At 38.8% G+C, this 23,706-nt stretch overlaps 1 protein-coding gene across 2 annotated transcripts in view; it reads right to left on the bottom strand.

Annotated features, from left to right (window-relative positions):
* Positions 1-23,706, bottom strand: part of camta1a (calmodulin binding transcription activator 1a) — a 285,954-nt gene that overhangs the window by 259,646 nt on the left and 2,602 nt on the right. Inside the window, exons 2-3 of one of the 2 annotated variants that reach the window (XM_084365529.1) lie at positions 22,433-22,534; positions 12,465-12,568 (exon numbers count right to left, since the gene is read on the bottom strand). In XM_084365529.1, the coding sequence (XP_084221655.1) occupies positions 12,465-12,568; positions 22,433-22,534 (206 nt within the window). The remainder of the gene's footprint in view (positions 1-12,464; positions 12,569-22,432; positions 22,535-23,706) is intronic. The other variant, XM_084365528.1, reaches the window with a different exon arrangement.

Genomic DNA, 23,706 nt, shown 5'->3' with positions numbered 1-23,706 from the left:
GAACCCATGTGGCCTCCTACTGAGTCCAAAGAACAGTCAAAGGGATTTCCTGGAGAACGTTTGTGAAACATCCACTCTGAGTCAGGGCAGCCTCTTCCATCCGGTGCCAGATGAAGTATCTTCCGACCTCAACTCCATCCTAACATGTTATATTTTGTAGTGTGGAAATGATGTGCTCCTTTGATACTCTAAAAAAAGATGTGCTTTCCTCTGAGGAATAGCTGAAGTAGCCTCTCTCCCTCTTTCACTCTCTTAACAAAAATAAAAAGATACACAGTGTTCTTCTGCCGGCCAGCGCTGTTGTTTAACCTTGGTGAAATACAAAATGGGACAAGCAGCAGAGCCGAACAAATACTGAGCTACATGAAGCATTACGAAACAACTTAGAACATCTAAAAATGGACAACAAAAATATAACCGAAAGGGCAGACCTCCCGCATATGATCTCAGCCCGAGCTCAGCCCAGGAAAGCTCAATTTTATTGGAGACAAAAAGAGTTCAACCGAGATGGTGTTTCTTCAGATGGATGTACTCCATCAGAGCTATCTAGAGGGGCTGTAGTGTGCTTAAAATGTACATCCAATCTGGACAGCAACCACAGGGGATGGACAAAATATCAGGGGGGGAGGGAGGGACATCATATGGTGCACAATGTATTGAAAAACGATATTTGAAATAAATTCAATACAACCAATTGTAACTGTGTTATTAAAGCGGTATGAAAAAGTTGTCAATCAAATCTTATAATACGCAACAAATGTTCTGTGTTTACTACAAGTATTGAGGTTTTTGTTAAAAGTTATAATAAACATAGGGATGCATAATTTGGGATTTTTGTTGACATGCGATTTGCTGATATTTTCCAATTAATTTAGGCTGATTGGCAGTGTTGATAAGAATATATGCACTTATTTTTCCCACCTAATTGCAGATAATATCAAGTCTTTTGTAGTAAGTAAATTAACATTTATTATGCCTACGCTTATCCTGATGGCCCACTGGCAGATATATCAAAATGTACACATTCACTGGACATAATAAGGAAACTTCTCAGTGAAAAATGCATTATCTTATCAGCCTGATATATCATCCGAAATGTTAATTTTGAGCCGATGCTGGTGTTTAATTTTAAAGCCTGTATTGGCTGATACCGATGACATGCTGATATTATCGTGCATCCCTAAATAAACATGTTGAGTCTCAAGTCACTGTGAACTTTTTGTGTTAAACCAAGACCATGAATTTTCGCTAACCTTGACAGAGTGCTGCCAGGGCCTAAACATAACCAAAAGAACATTTTTGCAACTCACCAGAAATGTAAATTAACATTTTCTTATCATGAAAAAAAAACGTAATCCGATTTGCATTTCTTTAATTGACATATTTGCTGTTTTGAATTAGTTATATTTAAATTGAATTTCTAGTAAACTTGGATTGTGATAGTGAATTCTGACTGAAAAAGTGTGTTACAAGTTCAACATTTGAATTTCAATTAACATTACCTAATTTTCTGATGGAACATTTGATTTCAATTTTGTTTTGTTGAAAAATAAAAAATACATATGTCAAATCAGTGGTTTAATGTGGCTATAACAATTCAAACACAGCTTCAGTTACAAATAAAGCAGCACTTAAATAGCTCCTGCAGTGCAGATCAAATCAAGCCTTCACAAGTTTTCTTGTATTTATTTCAAAGTGTATGTTATCCTTTTTTGTTTGCTTTTAAAGTGTATACAGCCAAAATATTACGTCAGTAGATGATGACAAATATTAGGCCTAATGATCTGTTTCCTCAGATGTTCAAGCCCAGTTTGTGGCAAAGAGAAGAGTCATCACTTCAATACTTTTCTACATATTGAGAAAAAAATGTTTGATGGAAAAAAAATGGATGATTTATGATTTATTCTTTTTATTCAACGCTGCAGTCTACGGGGCCCCAAATAATGAGGTGGCAGAACTGATTTCTAGCCAATGGGAATACAGTTTGTAGTGTGTCAAAACAAGAAGCTGGAGACAACACTGGAGACAGTGTGATTTCATTTTATGATAATTAAATGACTGGATTGATCACTGTCAATTGTCCTAACAGTATGCACAATTAGAGCAAACAGTGGATCAAGTAATAAACATGTGCAACACAGTTTTACACATGAAAAATTGACGCGATTGTTTACAAACACACGCTAGAATTAAACTGTAATTCCACCAATTTTACACATTAAGGTGCGTTTAAAAGTCTTGAGGCGCACTGATGTATAAAAAGTGAAAAAAGTAGTATAAAGACTTGTGGCTGCATAGGAAGCTGAATGTAATCTGATAAATCGCCTTCAGTGATGTCAGTCAGTGGCTGTATTTGCATTGTGGGTTATGTAGGTGTTTTGAAACTACTATAACACGTTTAGACTCATTATGAGACAGTTTAAAAACAATCAAAATCGAGACAGCAGAACCAGAGATATCGCATTTTTATTCCACAAGTTTTCAAAGCCTGGCGCCTACATTACCCACAACACAACTTAGACACTGAGTGACATCGCCAGAGGCAATTTATCAGACTACTTGCAGCTTCCTCTGGAGCCACAAAAGGCTTTATACTTCTTTTTTCACAAATGCAGTAGTACTCCCAAAGACCTGTAAACACACTTTAATGTGTAAAATTGGTGGAGTTACCCTTTAAAGGTGCTACCATCGACCCAGTAAGAAGCCCTTTTTTAGCAAAGCGGCTTCTTCTACACTGGCAGCATAAAATGTGAAGAGATGTTTGACTCATAAGGAGGTAGAAAGCACCTAGTACAGAAAAAATAACACCAGAAGAAAGAAGACTGGAGCGGAGTCGATGTCATCTATTATTTCACTCATCAGGTTTTATGAAGGGATTAAAGCAGGTGGATAGGCCTAAACAATTAGAAGATTACCTCTAAGTACAGGTTAGGAAATGTGGATGTAAAGTGATCAGCAGATCAGTCAGGGGATATACTGTGAGCAGTCACTCACCTGTATATTTCTATTCCAAACACACCACAATTCCCACTACACTTTGTGATCTATTGTGTCTATGTCTGTCATTAAACATTATTTATATGGTTGCCTCCTGCTGCAGGGGCATAAAAGTTTATTTTCTTCAAAGGTAGCACAACCTGAGATACACAGCAGAACAACAAACTGTGTCTTCTCTCTCTCAATGTTTTTTAAGATACGTCAACCTGAAAAACCTTAACTGTACAAGCGGTGGTCCCAAAGCATTAAGCGCACTCACTGAGCATTATAGCACTGGTCATGAACAATACATTATCTGAAGTAATATGCGTAATTCAGGAAAGAGTCATTTTAAAGCTTACCAGTTGCAGCAGCGGCCTTCTTGTAAGCTGCAATCTCCTGACACCCTTCTGACAGAATGTTAAACCACATTTTTTTGTATTCCACAGGGTACAACCGACAAGAGCGAAGCTGGCATTAATTTTGTTTGCAATCTCTTTCCATGCATCTTTTTTGTCTACTCTTGTCAATGTGGTACTCAATTTCCCTTTCATTATATGTTTTCTCTGATGTATCTCCTCTGTGAGCTGCAGATTTTCCTCCGAGCTCCAATTTGGTTGTCTTTTTGTTTCCATTTTGGCCAATTTCCTTTAATTTGTTCTCAATTTAAATGGTTAGAAGCTGCTTGTTGTTAATTTCATATCTGTTAATTGCTGCTGGAGATAAAAAATCACACAAATTATAGTCTATTTATAAGACAGAGGCTTTTTCTTATTATATCATGTTATCTGAGAATTTTTAGGAACTTGATTTTAAGAATGAACAAAGTTATCAGTGCAACAGATGCAGCTAAAACAGGTCTCCTAAATCCTAAAGAGAAGGTGGGATATTTTTCTAGATTAAGGAAAGTTTCTATACATGGATGCCACTGAGTCACCATTTGAAATTAGTGAAAGTCAAAGAACACTCTTCCCCCAAAGGGACAAGCTCTCCATGCGGTGAAGAGTTCAGACATAACACTGAGACACACTGAGTGCCATCAGTGGAAAAAACATGCCATCCTGTATACAATAATTCAGTAAAAAAATTGCAAAATGCATTTAAAAAATCTTGGAGGCTACTTAGATCATAAATCATATTCAATCTCACTCATGGCTGGCAGAACAGAGGTATTCACTCACATGATCATCTACTGGCTATGGAACAATATAACAGTTTATTGAAGCATACATACACACACATCAAATGCAGATCTCATTTTCCTTTATCTAGTAAATAAAGTTAAACTCCATTACAAAATGGTTCCGCACAGAAAAATCCTGACCCAGCAATTCAGAGAAAAAGGGTAGAAATCTTTCCGTCTATACCTGAATGGCTTTGCAGCTCAGTGAACACATGAGGGAAAAGGGAAAGAGACAGAAGATAAGAGTAAAGGAGGGAAACCAGAGGAAGAGAGAGCAGGAAAGAAATCGAAGACACAAGCTGGGTTCAATTTAGAGGCTTCCCACAGGAGGTGGAGTGACCTGTATCTGCTACAATAGAGGTCATGCAATTTTTAGTGGATACCCCTGTCTTCAGAGGATACTGAGGACCCCTGCCTTGATGTGCACATCCACGGGAAAAAGCAAAGGGTCCCCATAGCTTGCAGGACCCCCTCAATGACCTGACTGGTGGGTTCCTATTACACCTGCCTCACTACACCGAAGCCTCGCAATTGACACTTCACAGTAAGCCACAACACTAGCAATCAGCAAAGCTATCAAGCTCACAGGAAGTTACTATGAAGTCAGCCATCCAAAGAAACTCTACCAATTCCTTATCTCCCTGTCTCCTACTCTCAGCAGCCAAATGATGAAAAAAAAGCACCATGAAATATATTTAGTAAACTGTAATTGAGTGGAAAATACAGTGAGATGAAAGTATGATCACTCCACACAGACTCAACACATAAATTAGCCTGGGTGTTCCTATTAAAAACACTTTGAAAGGGAGTAGTGAAAAGTTGTCACTGCAACACTGTGGCTGAATAACTGTGCTTGCTGAGAAGCCTAAATAAATTGTGCCGGCATTTTGCCATCGAAACCTCAACTGAGTGGTTCAATGAAGAGCTGATATAAATAAAATGTGAACCTTGGTTGAAAAAAGATCCCCACAGGATGCCAAGCACCTAATCATTGACATATTTTCAGTACCTGAACTGAAGAAATGTTGTGTGGAGAATATTGAAAAGAAAAACAACAACAAACAAACAGATAGATGGACAAACATGACCTTTAATTTCCGCTGATTGCCCCAGAGAAGCTAATGAACATTTCTGTAAACATTTGCAACTGGTGGAAGTCATTTTAATTACTCTCCACAGAGAAAGCCATGCATGGCAAGGAGCTGAAATGAAGATAAACATTTAATCAAGCGTGACCTTGTGTTCGATTAGGTGAATTCTCCGAGCGCTGACACCCATAAAAACAACACGGACGGTTCATGTTTGGCAGCAAAATGACAGAATTGTATCAGAACTGGCAAAAAAGACTACTACTACTACAACTCCCAATTTGACCAGGACATGCCAAATATCTCTAAGACAAGTCATTCTAATCCGCAGGAGAAAGCTTTCATCCAACCAGTGTTTTAATGAGGTCAGGATGCTCCAGCTTTTGTACCAGGGGTTTCAAGCCAAAATCTTAGGCTTGCAGTACTCTCCACACACACTCTTATTAATTTATTTTGTTTGTAAAGGCTGCACTGGTGTTGAAAACAGTGCTGTGGATAAATTCAGACAAACTCACTATAACTTCAGGTCCGTCTATTTAATAAAACACACACCAAATGATGGAGGTTGCACTGGATATCCCGCAGTGTTGTGTAGTGGAGGCACCCTGCCTGAAATGAAAAGCTTCAGCTATTGCCAGGACGAATTATTATATTTTTATGAAAAAAAAGTTTGGCTAAGATCAAGGAAACAGCAGAAAAGGCCATGTAGTAACTACATTAATAACATGTTAAGTTGAATCACAATCTGTCTTATTTATCTCAGCATTGTACATTTGAGCCCTTTGCTGTTTAGCTTCAAGTTCTTATTGACAAGCTGGACATGCATCATCAATGGGTGTGATCGGAAAGGGGCGGCACCGCAATATCACCTCTGCTAACCATGGTCCTGGGCAAAACTCTGTTGCACTACTGGAGAAGACATGCCCAGTAAAGTGAAAACACACAGCCTGAAGGACTTACATTAAATTGGACACCAGACAACTTTTTAAATTAAAAAAAAAAAGTTGTCTGGTGTTTCTGCTTTAAATAAATGCAAAGTGACATGAAGTTTTGGAGTATTGGTAAGTGACAGTGTACTGGAGGATGAACAATGAACATGCACAAAAGTTCAGCAAACCCAAAAGTGAACCTTTGTTTTGGTTGCAAACCTTCCACACTTCTCACACACAGACTAGGAAAACTATATTTAATTTAATTTTAGAGAATACAGCTGGACTGCAACTGGATGGTTGTGGCATTACATTCAAATAGACTAGTGACAGCATGGTGAACTTGAATCTTATTAATAGCCAAGAATGACCCTTTCACTGGGAAAGATCTCCATTACACACATTTGAGATGAAGAGCCATTGTTGTGTTATCCTTTCATACTTTAAATTAAAATATTTTACTCGAAAAAGAAACATTAAAAGAGTCATTTTCAAAGAACAGATGAATGAATAAAAAAAAAATATTCATTTCCCCACCGTTATTGTATTCAATGGAGTGTATTGCTGTGTAAAATCATAAAGGCAGGATCCAAGATACCACGGTGGCATGGAGCGGGTTAACACAAATTATGTTTTAGTCAGAGATAAGGAGTGAATGATTACACCACACTGCATCCAATTGTGCCTGTCATTATAACACCTATCTTATAGTGTTACAGGCAGTCTCTGAGGTTTATCCGATCTCGCCTTTAATTTCATTTGTTGTGGATTTTGATCGCTGCTTCCCTGCCTATTACGCCTGCTGCCCGGTAAGTCCACTATGTGTTTCTACCGGTGCTCCTGCTCTGTCCTGAGCGGCGGCATATTGCATGTATGCGCCATGCTGTGCTGCTGCTGGCGGTGGCGTGAGGCAGAGAGGATTATTCCTGACGACAGGGGCATTAAATGTGTAGCAGGCCGGTGGAGGCCTGAGCTGATGCTCTCTTGTCTGTTTTGGTTCAGCACCAGTTCAGAAGCAGTCCCTCCTAAGCTGAGTGGGAGCTCACAGTACTCAGAGCGTTGTGCCGTTCATTAAAGGCTGAGGGTGTCACACCAGCTTAGACCCAGTGTCCTCCCTCAACCAAGGCTTCATGCTGTACTCCTCTGCCTCTGCTTTTTTAAGACTGAGTGACTTGGAATGTAGTCAAAAAATTTCTGTTTGTCAATGCTTTATAATGTCACACATTTGAGCCACTGGTTAAAAGTCAGTGGGGTTCACGTCTACAAGGAGGCTACAATGTGGCGTCAAATCCAGCAGAGAAAATACTGCTCGCTCTTGTCCTCAGGACCCAAGCAGTAAGTCCTAAATGCAGTTATTGAAACTCTATGTCCATACGAGCTGCTACAGATGTACATGGTTAAGGGGCAAACTCACACTGAAAAGCAGAAAAGTCTTGCCTAAACAAAATCAGCTCCTTTCTTTGACTGGTGGTTTCCCAATGGATGATACACTTGCTTAGAATCCTATAATAGCACATTGCCTGAATCGGAGCTCTAAAGTGAACCAAAGTGCAAGAAGTCCATCTTGAAAATTGCACTGGTAAAATTGCAATTCTCCAGCACATCTCAAGTCCTGCAACGTCCATGCCAGCGTAACCAAACATCAGGCTGACTGTTTGATCTTGAAAGGGATATAAGCCTAGAGCTGCTCCTACGTGAGATGTCCTTCTTTAAAAAGATTCTAATCTCGACCGAAATGTCTAGCAAAATAGAGGTCATCGTGCCAGAGCACCCAGCAGACAATAGCGCTTCGCTGCAGACCTGAGAGGAATTCTGTGAGGATTTGTTCTTATGTGTCTCACCTGGGTGACTCGGGGAACATCAATGGCTAAAGGAGAAGTGGGGAAAACAAGGTAAATATATAGACTTCCTATTAGTATTTATATGTTGCTGTACAAACTATGAAGTGGGCCATCATCTTGTCTCATTTTATTAGATGATAAATCTCAGACAAATCAGTGATTATTTCCACAAAAAATATTCAAATCATGATCTCCTTTTGTTTTTTGTTACAATAACACCTTGTTTTTTTCTCTGTAAATTCTCAAGCACTGCCAGATGCTTCTCTCCCATTGATTATTTGAAGGCTGATAGCATATCCGTACCTTGCGCGCTGCTCATTATTCAATGACGTGAGTACCATTCAACCTTCTAAACTCCCGTTCCCTCCCTTGAATCTTGATTCGATTGGTTTATCTAATTTTCCAGCAAATGCTTGAAATGTATTCTTGCACACCTTCTTCTCCTGAAACTACACAGTGGAATCATGAGGAGGAGATAGAAATGAATAGTTCTGCATTAGCTTCACTTCACATCACTGGCAACAACCCCCCACGCACATACACACACTTACTCTCCTTCCAGATTAAAGTTTCCAAGCAGCAAGATGTATCCTCAATCATTTCCACCAAAAGTAAAATCAAGTGTGCACCTCTTCATTAATGAAACCGAAATGGAATTATCACAGATGTGAACAAGTGCAAACAATGTACAACTGTAAAAAGTGGGCGGAAGTGGAAAAGGAACAATAGACAGACACTTCATAAATATGCCTTCATGTAGTGTGTGCAAAGTTCAACTAGTTCTGCAGTCATGCGAGGGATTCAAAGAACATCTGTGTACAAAGAAAGAGAGAAAAGTATGTAAGATGATTATTTATAAAGCCAAAAAAGATTATTTTCAAATGTGTGACAGCTGTTTTGTAGGTGTGCTCTCAGTGTGAGTTGACGTTGCGGAAGAGTCATTAACAAAACCAATTTGCTTTTTTGGTTTGTTAGCAAGCTAAAGTCCCAAAAGCTGATTATTACTACGGAGAAATTTTTAATACTTAAATTCAACAAATACAGGGTTAGGGTTAATAATAACCTGAAGCTATTATCAATAAAAGTCATAACATAAATCAATCATTAAATGATGATAACCCCTAACCCTAACCCTGGCAACATTATATTGAATTATTTCATATTTTACATTACATAATATAAAAACTCTTCTGCACCTCATGATTATTTTAATTATCAATTAATCTGCCAGTTATTTGCAAAATGTATCCTTTGGTTTATAAAACTTTTTTTTTAAATACCATGAAAAATAACTGCAATTTCCAGAATCCCAAGCTAATGTCAACAAAGGTCTTTAATTGTCATATCGACAGTCCAGAACCCAAAGATCCAGTTTACTATAATGTAGGGCGAGGGAAGAACAGCAACTTCGCACATCTGAGAAGCTGGAACTACTAAATATATTTGCTTGAGAATAAACTATTAGTTGTGGAAATGGTAGCAGATTAACAAATCGACTGATCAACAAATGCATTAATCATCGAATCACTGCAGCTCTAAATATCCCATATACTTATATAGTCTCCTGCCAGACTATTGAGATTCCTTAAACATAGAAAGTGGGAAATTAGTGCATTAAGCATGCTGAGCTGGTGCCAGAAATATGCACAGAATTGATGAGGTGTCACTTTCACTAAGAGTCACACAAATGCACCGACAAGAGCCACTCTGATCCCTCCCTTCCTGCCTGTCTGCCACCAATGAGGCACAAACACTGATTTGCATGGTCTGCACAAAAATGAAACGTCCTTGATTTTAGGAAAGGTTGCCTTGCTCTCTTCGACCCTGGAAAACACTATTGGCATGCACGCCACAACATCAGTGGAACTGTCTTTCTTTCTCATTTTTTGTAATATCCTTCCAGCCAAACACCGACAATCTGCAACCCAGTAACACAATGTCAATGGTGCTTTTCCTGAAATGTGTCTCTTATGATTAAATTTGGTAATAAACGACAAGACATGCTAACAACTGCAGCCGACAGCATTTATCCCCACCAAATGCTTAGACTTACATTTTGAGATCAATTTCAAAGCCATGTTAATTAATTTAGACTGCTAGCAGCACAATGCAGGTCAGACAGGGCAAACAAGTTACAACATCAGCCAATTAGAAACACGCAAGCATTATACATTTTTTTCATAACTAGAGCAGAGCAAAAATATGACAGATGGAGCCCTGGACAGACTGCAAGTGATGTACAGTACAAGAACTATGGTGGTATTAATCACAACTGTAACTTTGTCGACTTCTACAGATCTGTGTCTTTACCATATATAAATAATTCCCTTCATCCATTTTCTAAAATAAACTATACAAAGCCAGTGTGTAATAATATCTAACTGTACGTCAGTGACAGATTACCTTTTTGAACATCCTGTTCCTTAGAAACAAGCGTGCCTGGTGCCTTATCATCTGGTTGTTTTTCAGTCAATTAACTTTCATCACTGCAGATGACTATATTTATATGGTCACAATGTGTTAATCAAAAGCATGGATGGTTGATTTTTGCACATTGGTTTTAAGATTTGTCATGCTGTGTGTTTAGGTCTAATTACTACCAGTTAATCTCAGAAAAGAAAGGAAAAAAAAGTTTTTCATCCATCAATAGCGGAAACGAAAGTGACAAATCCATCAACCTGTCCCTTGAGAAAAAGAGCAGGTTGGCAAATGCGTTTAGAGGCAAATTAAGCAATATAAAGTTACTCCTTGTGAGGGAAATACAGTTTTGCATATTTAAAACTTGTAATAAAATAATGCAAGAGCAAATTAATTACTTTGTGCTTATATTTTATGAAGATTTTAATAAATGGCAGCTGTAAATTAATTATTTCCAAAAATGTTTGTTTTAGGATGTATTTTTCTCTCCTCATGTAATAATGACCAAACAAAACACCAAATGAAATGATGTGTGTCTACCACATGCTTGCAATTGATTGTTTATGCAGCAATAGGGCCTGAAGATATGACCTTAAAATTATATTTATAGATTACATATCTTGATAATTTGATACCTCCTTAAAAGAACTGGGCAACAAAATCAAATATCATGACATCTTTTGACCAAATACCTCAATATCGATATTAGGACAATATTTATAATTATTAATAGTAATGTGGAGATAATGACTAAGTGGGTAAAGGCAAGTATTAGAACAAGTAGAACAGTCTGATAAGTTCAGAAAATGATTTTTCTGCAATGCAATCGCTAAAATCAGGTAAAGACAATAAAAAGATATCCAAAATTTAAGCTGATATTCAATCTCATATCACAATAACAGCTATATATATATGTATCATTGATATATTGTCCAGCCCTAAGCAGTAGTAACTCATTCTGCATTTCACTTTTCAAGGAGATACTTATGCTTGTAAATCCTCAAACACCAAACAAGGCAACATTTCTTAAATGATTAAGCGCTAAAAAAATAATTGAACATGCCTGGCCTTCCGCAAAACGAAAAGGTAAACCATAGCATGAGGCTTCTGTGGCATCCTCTTACAAAAGCAAAGTGTTTCTGGATCTGATTTTTCTAGTAAAGAAATGTAAAGTGGAGTGTTATCTTCCCTGATGTGATGCAAATATGAAATGCGAGACACCTTGAGCTTTCACAGCGGCAATGTTAAACACTGTTTTCGTTTACGTCGAGGGCCTCTCACAATGCTTGCTAAATACAGCAGCGGTGAAGATTTTTGCATAACACTCAACATGCAACTGACATTAACCTTTCATTCATGCCAAACAGGGTTTCCTTGCAGAATGAGCATTTAGAAATCCATAGTAATAATTGCTAGACGATGAGATAGATATTTTACAACTGTCTCAGTTGTTTGTTTTGTTTATTTTGTGGTTTATGCTTATATTCAACCTTAGAAACATACCACATCATGATTATAGATCAGGCTATCCACGGTAAGCCCAGTAGCAATGAATTCTGTATGTTAGGGAAAAAATTGTGATGCAGCTGAAAACAAGAAAGGAAGCTTTGGTTCAATATTTACACAATCAATTTTAGCCTTGGTGCTTCAATGCTCAAAAATGTTTCTGAAGTTGCACTTTTAACCTCATGAATAAAAAATATGATGAGAAATCTACAAAATAACTTTTACTAATAAAATAATGCCAAAGTTAAAACAATCATGTTGATTTTTTGTTCAATTGTTGTAATCTGAGGAGGGAACACCAGAAAATGAACTTAATCTAATATATCTAAATGTATTAAATATGTCACATGGTAACAGGTTCACGTGACATACTGATACATGTCAACTATGCGAGCAGTTAAGAGACAGTTTGAAGATAGTTTACATCACTTACAGACCCGTCTGAAAAAGAAAATTGTGTCTTATGGATGGGTAAAAAGATGGACTGTGTAGAACGTGGTGTGATAAGGAGCGATGGCTTTACCTCATTAGTGTTCCACCGGTGTCTCTCCTTTGGCAGCGAGGTGCATTTTGGTAGACATTCAAGCAGCTTCTTGGGCAGGTATATTTTCAAATGTCCATGTTCATCTACAACAAGAGCAAGACAAAACAGAATATTTAGCACAGGCTTCATTCCTCACTGACTTGCTTGTCTGCTTCTTTATCAGTCTATCAGTCATTCTGCAGTAACACATCGACTGTAAAATAACAATCCCCGGCTGAATTAGGAAATTAATTTAAGAATAGAGGATTGCATACATTTTATTTTGCGCTCAGCTAAATTATTTTACTGTGAAATGCATTCCATCAGGGGAGTTCACCGCAAATTTTTCACTGTCAACTTGTAAAGGCTGTGTCTATTCATTATTTAGACACAATAAACACCCTTGAGTGATTTTATAGTGTATGGGGATTTAGTATGGGAATCTGTGTGCTGCATGCCAGAATGTGGTATATTATTCAGGGAAATAATTACAATTACTAGGCCTCGATGCTTACATCATAATGTATGTCCTTCAATCTAGAATTTACATTTCGCAAACCAGTTCACAAGCATTATAAAACAGTGAGGTTTAAAGGCGCCCTCATGCATGAACGCATTCAAATGTTCATCTCATTCTATTGCTTTCTTTCTGCTCAAATATGCAGATGGCTTAAGTGTGAACAAATTATGTTTGTTTAGGGAGACAAAAACATGTTGAATTTATACTATCATGAAAAATCCTATTATGGTCTCGGGTGCTTTTTTTTATCAGAACATGAGATGCAGGCTTATGTGGCAATAATTTTAGTAATTTACATACAAAATGGGGATATTCTAAGCAAGGATCTTATCATTAATGAGTTTAAATGAAAAATAGCAGTGATTGTCAATCATAGTGAAATAGCAGAGGGAGCCTCTTAAAGGTGGAGACAGCACTAGGTGAAATAGCAGGTGCATCGGCATCAAAAAAGTATGTGTAGAAAAGATTTATGGTTCATTACAAAAGGTGAATAGAGACTTATGTAAGACTGTCATTGAGGAAACACTTGCCTGTGTATCATCTACAAAACAGCAAGCAAGCCAACAATATAGTTTAGTTTATTCCTCACAAACAGAGGGAATCTAATATTTTGTATACACCACACCTCTCATGCATTTATAAACTATAACACCGCAAATACTGGATGTAAAGTTAGTTAATCCAAGCAAAATCTGAATCTATTATTCAGTTTTACTGTGTGTGGATGTAAATAAATTCACTACAGGTAAATCAAAATACCACATTCATCTGTAATTCCATTTAACTTGAATATACAGCTAAAAAACAACATTCTTTCACATTTATATAACTGTAAGTTGGGATACAAGGACAAGTACAGCGAGAGACAGAGAAAAGCCTGAATATGAGTGCTGACTATGGATCCCTGGGGTAGCTGATATCAGTGGTTGACTGGGAAAAAAGAGAAAAAGTTCAACCAAAGCAAAATACCACTTTAAAGCCAATACAAATAAGCCAGTGGTGCACTTGATTATGGGAATATAAGAAGAGTGCGTGTAGCTTGCTGTACATCACAGTTGGAACAGAGTGCTGCTGCTCAGAAATGGAAAATTCAATGGGATGAATGCAGTATGTCCACAGAGAAAGAGCTGGCTTGGAGCCTCTGAATGTAATAAGTAAGGTGGAACATCATCACTCCCAAAGGAACAGAGGAGTAGATCTGTAGTATTTCCATCTGTACCTATAATTTTGCATGTACAGTCTGTTTTATATGCACAGGTAACTGTAATCATTCGCTTCGCCCAATTAAGAATCACATACAGCATCTGCTCCCAGGTACCAGCAGAGCGGTTTCACTGTCAGAACTGGAAAACATGCTGCAACCGAATGATCAGAGAGGTACCAAAGAACAAAAGAAGTTGTTTTTATGTGCAGACGTTTTCTTGTACGGCATCAACTTAAAAGAAGCGAGGAGCAGCAGTCTAGCTTTAATGCAGTTCCACATATTTGTTATCTTTCACTAAAAGGGTCAAGCAGAGCAAGGGCCTCGATATTGAAGCCCACTCACATATAGGAAATCACACCAGATCCACACTCAGGCAAAGCACAGGTCAGTACAAAGTCTTGGCCATCTCCCATCTTACAAAATGTGCTCAGAAGATTTGCTCTTTGCAACCGACAGACAGCGATAGAAGCGCATACATATGGCGAGTCTGTCTCTGCACAGATTATTCAGGATTCAATGCTGCCCCCTGGCACAGCCTCCTATGACACCATTGAGACAGAGCTGAATTGGAATATGTCTCAAGTATGTTGAGGATTTTCTCACAGAGAGAGTCGAGATAGAAATCTACCGTAGGGGGATATGTCTGCCCAAGTTGACAGCAGGCTAATATATGTGTGATGAGAATATACAATAGAGAATCTTGACAAATGCAATAAAGTCTCTCACTTGGTTTTAATCTTTTCACAATCTTATAATCACACCGGTCATTGCTAAACACGTTTTGGGGCAAAGCATTGTTGACTCTACAAGTCCTCAACTATGCAAAACACATCTCATCCCAGTATCTGAAACATGTATGTTATTTTGAAATGCCAGTCTTGTATTTGTCAGCTAACAACCCCCTAAGCAGCAGAGCAACCTGTGTAAACACTGCAGGACTAACAAGATGTTAACTGGGTTTCTCTTAATCCTTTAACCTTACATGGACGCTTCTGAAATCAGGTTACAGCTGAAACTAGGGACTGATTACTAATGTGCATGCAAGCACGCTGAATGGAAAAAGACACAGTCTGTTATGAAGACGTTCTCATAAGAGCCCAATATATTTAGTTATTTTTACAGCAGACAGTTGTGACATAGAAGACACATTTCTATTGGAAATTATGTCTAATTTCAGCCCACTTTATCCAATCAGGACAGAGAACTCTGCTCATGAATGCGTAGAGAGCAGGACCCTCCTGTTTGTTGCTATGTCTGGCGATTACTGCTGCCAGTTCGTGTGGTGACGTAGAGAGGAGGGAGGGGATTGCTAACTGCAAAACTGACAGTCAGTTAGCTTGAACAACAACAACGCTTACAGTAGCTTTAAGTAGAAGTTAGTATTTTCTTATATTTTGCAAAGTAGAACTTCTCACCTGTTTTATTAGCTGATAAGCTAACATTAGCAATTCATGAGCCTTTAGTTTAGGAATGACAGTAACAATGATTCTTTGGGGAAAGTAAACGGGAACTATAATAATGCCATGAGATATGTGATAAAATGGGATATTCTACCTGTCACGTGTATTTTTTCTGATTATAAGTTAAATTTATTGTCATTTGTTCGATGGATTCTGATGTCATCACACTAAATTTAACATGTCTGTGTGTTCAGATTTGACTGAGTTATGACTTGTAGAAGGAGTACAAGTATTGATGCTAACTGCAGCAATCTGGGAGGCAATGAAATACCTTAATAGCCTTCTTGAGGTGTGAGCCACATCAACAGCTGACCGTGTTGATAGACAGACCAAGTTAACGGGTCGATCTAACATAACTATGTTCCCATCGTTTTCAGAAAACAACATGCACCTGTTCCTTTCATCTCATGCATCCTTTGCCTAACATCTTTCCCTGGACCCCCGCAACATTCCTCGCAAGTTGAAAACCCCCTGTTACAAATCGAATTTACAGATTAGATTGATTTAAAAAAATACAGTCATGCGGTGCAGTCAAAACAAAAATGGCCACACTGTGAAATGTTCTTGTCAAGCTAAGTGAGTCACCTGACCTCAATCCAAGTGAGCATGTGTTTCACTTACTGAAGACCAGACTGAAGGCAAAAAGGCCCCAAAACAAGCAAGAAATTAATATGGCTGTCGCACAGGCCTGGCAGAGCATCACCAGGGAACATGCCAAGTGTTTGGTGATGTCTAAGAATTTCAGACTGTCCCTGAGTGCAAAGGATTTGGAACCAGATATTTAATTTAATGACAGTATACATCTACTGATCCGAGCCATAAAATGTGTATTAAGATATCTGCATTTTAGGCTTAAACTATGTCGTTTTACAATATCCAAATTAAGGCGACTGTTCACAAATGCTATGCACTTAGTGTTGCACTTGTGTTTTGACATATTTTTGCTTTGACATCTTTATTTATTCAAGACAGGCTGGTGTGGGTGTTACTATCCACTGCTAAATTAACACTAAACTATGAAGAGGAAAACAGTAAAGATGACAAACCAGGAAGCTGTCCAGCCTGTCTTATACAAATGGTTCATATAAAGTAGAGGTCTGTAGCACGTTAACATCACATTATACAGTGAGCCACGGTGTTCAAGGTTTTATCTATCTCAGATATGGATGACTGTATTTCTTTGAAAAACAGGCTAACTGTTGCTGTGTTTCAAACAGTGTCCTGTGCTTTGTGCTGTTCAATAAACCATCTGTTTTGGATGTTATTTTTTGGATGTTCAGTCTAACTTGAGAGGGGCCTCTTTTTTAAATACCAGAACCTTTCTTACAAGACCCTCAAAGCACACAAAGGTGAACTCAACATAACTGTTGCTGAGTGCTGAGGTCTCTTTTCAACAGCGTTACATTCTCATAACTCTAAACCGTTTCCTTCTTTCAGCTGCTATTTATCTACACTAATAACATTTCAGCTGCTCTATGTCTACTGCTCCTTCCACAGATGTGAAGGAGGAGCTGTGAGCATTCGAACAAAGGATTTGTTACTTATTAAAGATCTGTCCACAGTGGCATGGATATCCCCACGGGTGAGTAGCTTGAATGCCAGATTCGGAATAGGTTTACAGAGTATGGACAAGCTCTTCCTAATCAAATCCTCTGATTTTATCAGTTCATAAACAACAAATTACCGACAAAAACTTGGCTTTGAAAATGTAAATGTAGCTGTTTTTTTCTCAACCAGAAGCTCATCAAAGCCTGAGAGGAACTGCACTTCTTAGCATTTCGTGTGGAGTCCCCGGCAAGGTTTAATATTTATTTTGGAGTCCAAACAGCAGCTTTAATGACTGCTTGTACATTAGCCAAGAAAAGGATACACAGAAAACTACTATTTGGTTGTAAAACACTAAAGTGCAAGACAGGCTGATACCAGAGCTTGTTACATGAGAGGATGTGCTGAGCTGAGCTGGCATGCTGGAGCCAATTACATTCTAGGTCTTGATGAGCGAGCTCACATACAAAGGCTAAACAGGGAGAGGAGCTCTGTTCGACACAGAGGCTACAGGTCTGCGGCTTTCATGTTGCCATCACTGACTGTCCGTGTGCGAACAGAGGCAGCCTGTGCATGCCCCTTCATAATTCACATCACCCTCTGTCGAATGGGTATAAAGATATATATTTCTGTGTGCTGATGTTTGGATTATCACTGATCCTGGCTGCTAAGCAAACACTTGGGCCAAATTTAAGGGTATCTGTCATGCTAGCTTGCTCCAGCCCCACCCTAGAGACGAGAGCGAGGGTCATGAGACTGGAAAGGCTGACAAAAACAAATCTTTAATCAATATCTGAGCCCTGAACGCAAAACCCTCTCTCTTCCGTCTCTGTCTCAGAGCGCTCTGGGAGTGACAGTTTTTCTTTTTAATCTGTGCCCACATTGTGGAGAAATTGCAAGCTAATGTTTTGGCTATAGATCATTCAACAAATCGCTGCTGGCGGTGCATATCCAAAGTAACAGTTTGAATGCAAGCATTTTCCACAACAGTTCAGTGGCTAATATGGCTTAAGGAGGCGAAGGCCAGTGTAACAGTTTTTGCTCTTTTGGAGCAACACCTGAAACATGAGGGAGCAGAATTACAGAAGAACAAACAGTGTTGTGGATAAACATTTGGCTCTCATCTCTGTCCAGTAAGAAGTGCTGTGAAACTGAATTAGGCCCATGGCAATGTCTGTTATCATTAGGTTGGATGACAGCCATCCACTGGGCTGGACCAAAAATGCCACTAAGAGTTCAGCTCCAAAATTAGCGCAGTTAGCCAAATGAGCTTAGCTCAGACATATTTCATCAGTGGGGGTGAGAAATTCCAAGTTACCAGCAACAAAAACACAATCCTTTATATGCTGTGCATAAACGAAAGCCAAGCAACAAGTTATCAATAGTGGTGAATGATATAGTACACCAAACACCAAACCTTTCAAAATTCTCTAAAGTTTTGCATATTTCCCAGTTTGATGACTATATTTTAAAAAAGAGCCAAAGTAGGGAGTAAGGAGTAAAGTTGGAGTAAAAAAATTCTGATATCGATATGTTGGTCAAATAACAACATATTTAGCTATGATCCCTCAAATGTGGTTATCAATAAAGATATGTACGTAATGGAGGCAGGATGTTTTACAGCTTAACAGTAAACTTTGTTGTCCAAAAAGACATCAGAGCACTGAAACAGTAAACTTCACTGGGAATTTAATAACTATGGATTACCCCAAGCATCTCATTCTACGTTACATTGTATAAGAAAAATATTTATAGCAGCACATATTGGACAACATATATGCCGATAAGGATATATCTGTAAGAGGCATACATTGGCCAATAATATCAACCAACCAACATATCGGTGGTTCAATTTTAAATAAAGGGACCTCAGTTTATTTGCCAACATCAATTCTTTTTAAATATAAAATAAGCCGTGTTGTTTCACCTGGTGATGCACCCTCATTTGTCACACCTCCTGCAGCTAACAATGGTGTTTGTTCCAAAAGCTGACTTTTTAAGAAGCAACAGACAATTTGATCACTTAATCCCTGTATTATATGGACAGAATAACACTCATACACTTATGCAGTCACAGTGAGAGGAACAGAAACAGTATCACATCACTTATTATTTAAATCATTGTACTTGCATCTCTAGCAGGGGATTTGGAAGAAACAGTTTCTACAGCATGCAGCGTCCTTAAAAGGGATGTGAGACTATGGTCTGTGATATGCAAGATGATGACAAGAAATGTAACAAGTATCTGGAGTAGCTGGAGTGTGTGGGATGTGACATGCACTAGTTAAGAAAAATGACCAGATGCATAGGAGGAAAGATCTTCAGACCAAATGCAAAGGTGCAGTGGCAGGCTAGCGTGATGAAAGCAGTTACAAGATGTTGGCAGATGAAGAAAAAAATCCAGACACAAGAAAGAATGTGAAGCAGCGGTGAACTCAGACAGCCAAGGCACAATGGTCAAATGATGACATGCTGTCAATTAAAAGCGATCAATCTGCTTGTGAAGCGTGAAAGAAGAAGGAGTAAAGGTGAAGAGGGGGTTTAACCAGCAGGAGACTACTGCGATGGTATTTGCAATAATGGGATATTGCCCCTGTTGTCTTCAGATTAGGACAATTTCCTGTGATTCAGCTAAACCCCTAAATTGTTGCTAACATCACTAATCATTTGCAGTCAAATGTCATGACTTCAAGGTACATTTAATATCATTAACATATGATCAACTAAAAATCAAAACAAAAAGTATTTTTTTCCTGTGAACGATATTACATTTTGTCATGTGTCTCTTTTACATTATAGTCTGAAATCACTCATTTCAAGATGATTGCTCACAAAATTTGCAAAACTATTTAGTTTGCACACCTTTGATTTTACATTGTATCTACAAGGAAGACAGGTGGTGCTTGGCCACTCGTGAACAGAGCACTTGATGGGACTTAAGTCTAAAGCCTACAGCTTGTGGGAGATCCTGTGCTGAGCTTTACTACAACACACAGGGCAATATAAGCAGTGTCAAATTTCCCTGGCAGTAATAACAATGATTGGCCCATAGTCCAGGGGCTGGTCTCCCCACAGCCTGATGGCTCTTGGTGGGGACATGGAGAGGAGTACGTAGACTTAAAATAGCCATGTGTTAGTGTAGGACAGGGAAACCAATTATCTTTATCATTTGGCCTATAGCCTGTTCGATAACAGTCTTACATACGGTGAAATTACTAACCGCCCACAAGCAGAAAGAAGACTTACTGAACTTAACTGTAGCGTTGCTATGTTACAACAAAACTACAATAAAGAGTACATTACCAGGCTTCTAGCAATAGGATGAGTGTTTGACCTGCAACGCACACAACAGCTGTTGTAAAAGACGCAAAAGGTGTTTTTTTTTTCCTCCCAGTGGGAAAGATAAAAACGCGTCTGAATGCCAGTAAGAGATTTAAATTAAACTAAATCTCACTGGACATAATTTTGCAGGTGTGGTATGACCACTCACCATATGCAGGGTGGCATAATTCACTGTTTACATTCCCGTAATGGCTATACCCTGGATGCACTATGACTCCATGTTGTTATAACATTATAGTGTAATTTTGTATAATAAGGGAAGACTGTCAAAAAGTCAAACAGCCGAAAAAAAAAAGGCTAGGCCTATTACTGGAAGTTCAACAAACATGCACACACGGTTAACTGCCTGCAACAAACTGAAAATGACTCTTTATGTGTTCTCAGCCCTCACCAAGCTCAACCATCCATAAAAATCCCATCTCAAGGAGAGCAGAGGTGAGGTCTCTCTCCCTCTCTCACTCCCTCTCTCCTGCTCTCTTTCACTTTCTCCCTTCTGCTTACACATGCACACAAACAAAGCCCTTCTTTCTGTGTCATAACTACTCCCACAATTACTCAGACGATTACTCAGATCAATGGTTTACCTGCCTGTTTGAGTTGCTGTATTCTGCTACAGAGTGTCTTGGTGGCGAGGCAGAAAAAAACCTCCAGGGCTGAACGCATTAAACAGGGTGTGTGACATGGGTACAGGATACTGTAATACCACGCAATAACATGGGGGGAAATAGCAAGACTGGCAAAACGTATTGTCAGTCACAGCTGTCACACATGAGGGGGTAACGCAGAAGTCTATCAACAATGTCCCTGTTACAGTCGCATTCCTGTTTCATTGATCTGCACAAGCAGTCCCCTGTCATTAAATCTCTCAAAACACTCTCTTTCAAGAAATACCAAAAAGATTTGGTGCAGCAGAGCTCTCCCAGTGACAGAATTCGAGTGAGGAGTCTAACAAGGGGTTGGGGGTGATTTCAGACTCTCTATTTTGACAATACATGAGCACACTTAATTATCCAGTTCCCAGTCTAGATCAACAGAGTCTTCCAGCAGTGAAGAGACTGGTGTATTTATTAACAATGAAGGGGCTCCTTTCTGCTGAGAAACAATCTGCTTCACAGAGGACAGTTTTTTCAATGGGCAAAGACAGAGGCTAAAATTCAGACACATTTTCTAAAGAGGAATGAAGGGAAAATCACCAACGAGTAAAATCAAGACTTTGGCCTATATTTCTCACTGATTTGTTTTGGCTGTGACAGAAAATAGCACTTGTACACAGACTTGTAAATGCACTGAAGCAATTCCCACAGAAGCTGGTTTTTACAAGTCATAAAAACCTCAGCTATGATGTTGTGTTGTCTTTGTTCTTTGCCCCTCGTCTACAGTTCTCACAGAGCACACATATAATGAAAGGCAAAGGTTGAACCATCTGACGGAACACATATCAAAGGATGGATTTGTTTTAAGCATTGCGCAAATATTTTTCTCATAGTTTTTAAAGTCATACCGTTAACTTTAGTTGATTTTTTCCTCCCTGTCAAAAGCAGGTTTGAGAACGAGCGGAGAAAAGGCAAGTACAGGGCCATTATTGATGGCTCAAACTGTAAGCTTTCTCTCTGAGGGTCTGCTCAGGTTCTGATCCCCTGGCCTCAACCTGAAACAATCACTCTTAGTTAACGACAACACTTCAGCTATTGACAGCGTGATCCCGTAAAGCAGACACTTCAATCAACAAAGCAGCCCGAGGAGGTGTTGTGTTGGAGGAGAATAAAAAAAGGAGGAGGGGGGCATGGGGGAACGGATGAAATCAAGAAGTAAATAAATGAATCAATGAATGAATAATAGATTGGGCCAGCTAGTGGCCTCTTGGAGCAGCAATGCAGTATTAATAACTGACTCTTACTGTTCGTCTCTGTGTCATCACTGATACTCTTAGGTGGACCATGGCCAGCATAACACACTGCTGATCTGTACATTCGATCCGGATTACGAACTTTCTTCAGTCCTTCAGGAGGCAAAGAGAAAAGTAGAGAAAAATCGAGGAAAAGAAGCATTCTCCCAGCCTGTGATAACTGAGCAAACTCCCCATGCAAGCAATATTCACAGAAGCTAGACAGTATATTGAAACACATTTAAAACACACAAGAGTTGTTGGTCAACATACGATTCTAATAATGATAATAGAAATAGCAATAAATGTGTCTATTTTCATTTAAAACAGTGAAGTTCTCCATTGACTGAATATTTTTATACCTATAAGAAAAACTGACAGGGTCACTGCAGCTTTGGCCTGGTTTGATGCGGGTCAATAACACTCCCTATTGTATCAGTGGTAAACTGGATGAATCAATACAATCAATCAGTGGAGGCCGTGCAAAGCAGTCAGTAAAGGTCTATTACAGGCAGGCGATAGGAATGATACGTCTCAGCAACCACAGACCGGACCTGGGTCCCATCCATCCACACCTCACTGATTCAATTAAAATGCTGGTGGAGAAAAAAAAAAAATGTAGCGCCTGATTCAACACAAAACTGGGGAGAGCAAGTCGTCCGACATCGCGGGAGGTTAAATTCATCCTTCTTTACAAAACAGCGGAGAAATATTTATACCATTGCTGCACAAGCACTTTTGTAAGTTAATGGCTGACTGCGTGCTTACTTGATGTTTTGCTGCCGCTTCACCCTGAACTTTGAGTGAAATGATAACATCATGAAACTTTTTAAACTGCACCAGCTTGAAAATAAAAGAGAAATATTACTTCCTGCGCAGCTGAGGCTGCAGGCCTAATTCACTACATTTTAGAAAGCAGCCTTTGTTGATTGTTTCTGTTGTCACTAAAGTTCAAACTGCATTGGATTTACGTTGTTTATTCGACACACCTGTGTGAGTTTAATGCGTCAGTAAACTATTCCCTTTTATCATTATCCTTGCATTTATCTAATTTTGAATTAATGTTGTGCTCGGTCTACAAAAATTCTCCACAGTAAGCATCAAGATTTAGCTTTAACACAGTGTTTCATTTTCTGGTGTTAGCGCTGCAGCTTGTGTTTACAAAAGTGCTTATTTAAATTCTCAAATTTGGCTCATGTACAGCAATATTTTGTATGACTATCTGCTCTAGTAGATTCAGAGGACTATTGGCTATACTTTTATCCAGAGCAGTCTCGGTGTTAGAC

This window comes from Pagrus pagrus, assembly GCF_965226575.1.
Source record: "Pagrus pagrus genome assembly, chromosome: 11".
NCBI classification, from domain to species: Eukaryota; Metazoa; Chordata; class Actinopteri; order Spariformes; family Sparidae; genus Pagrus; species Pagrus pagrus.
This window is presented reverse-complemented; position numbering and strand designations above follow the sequence as displayed.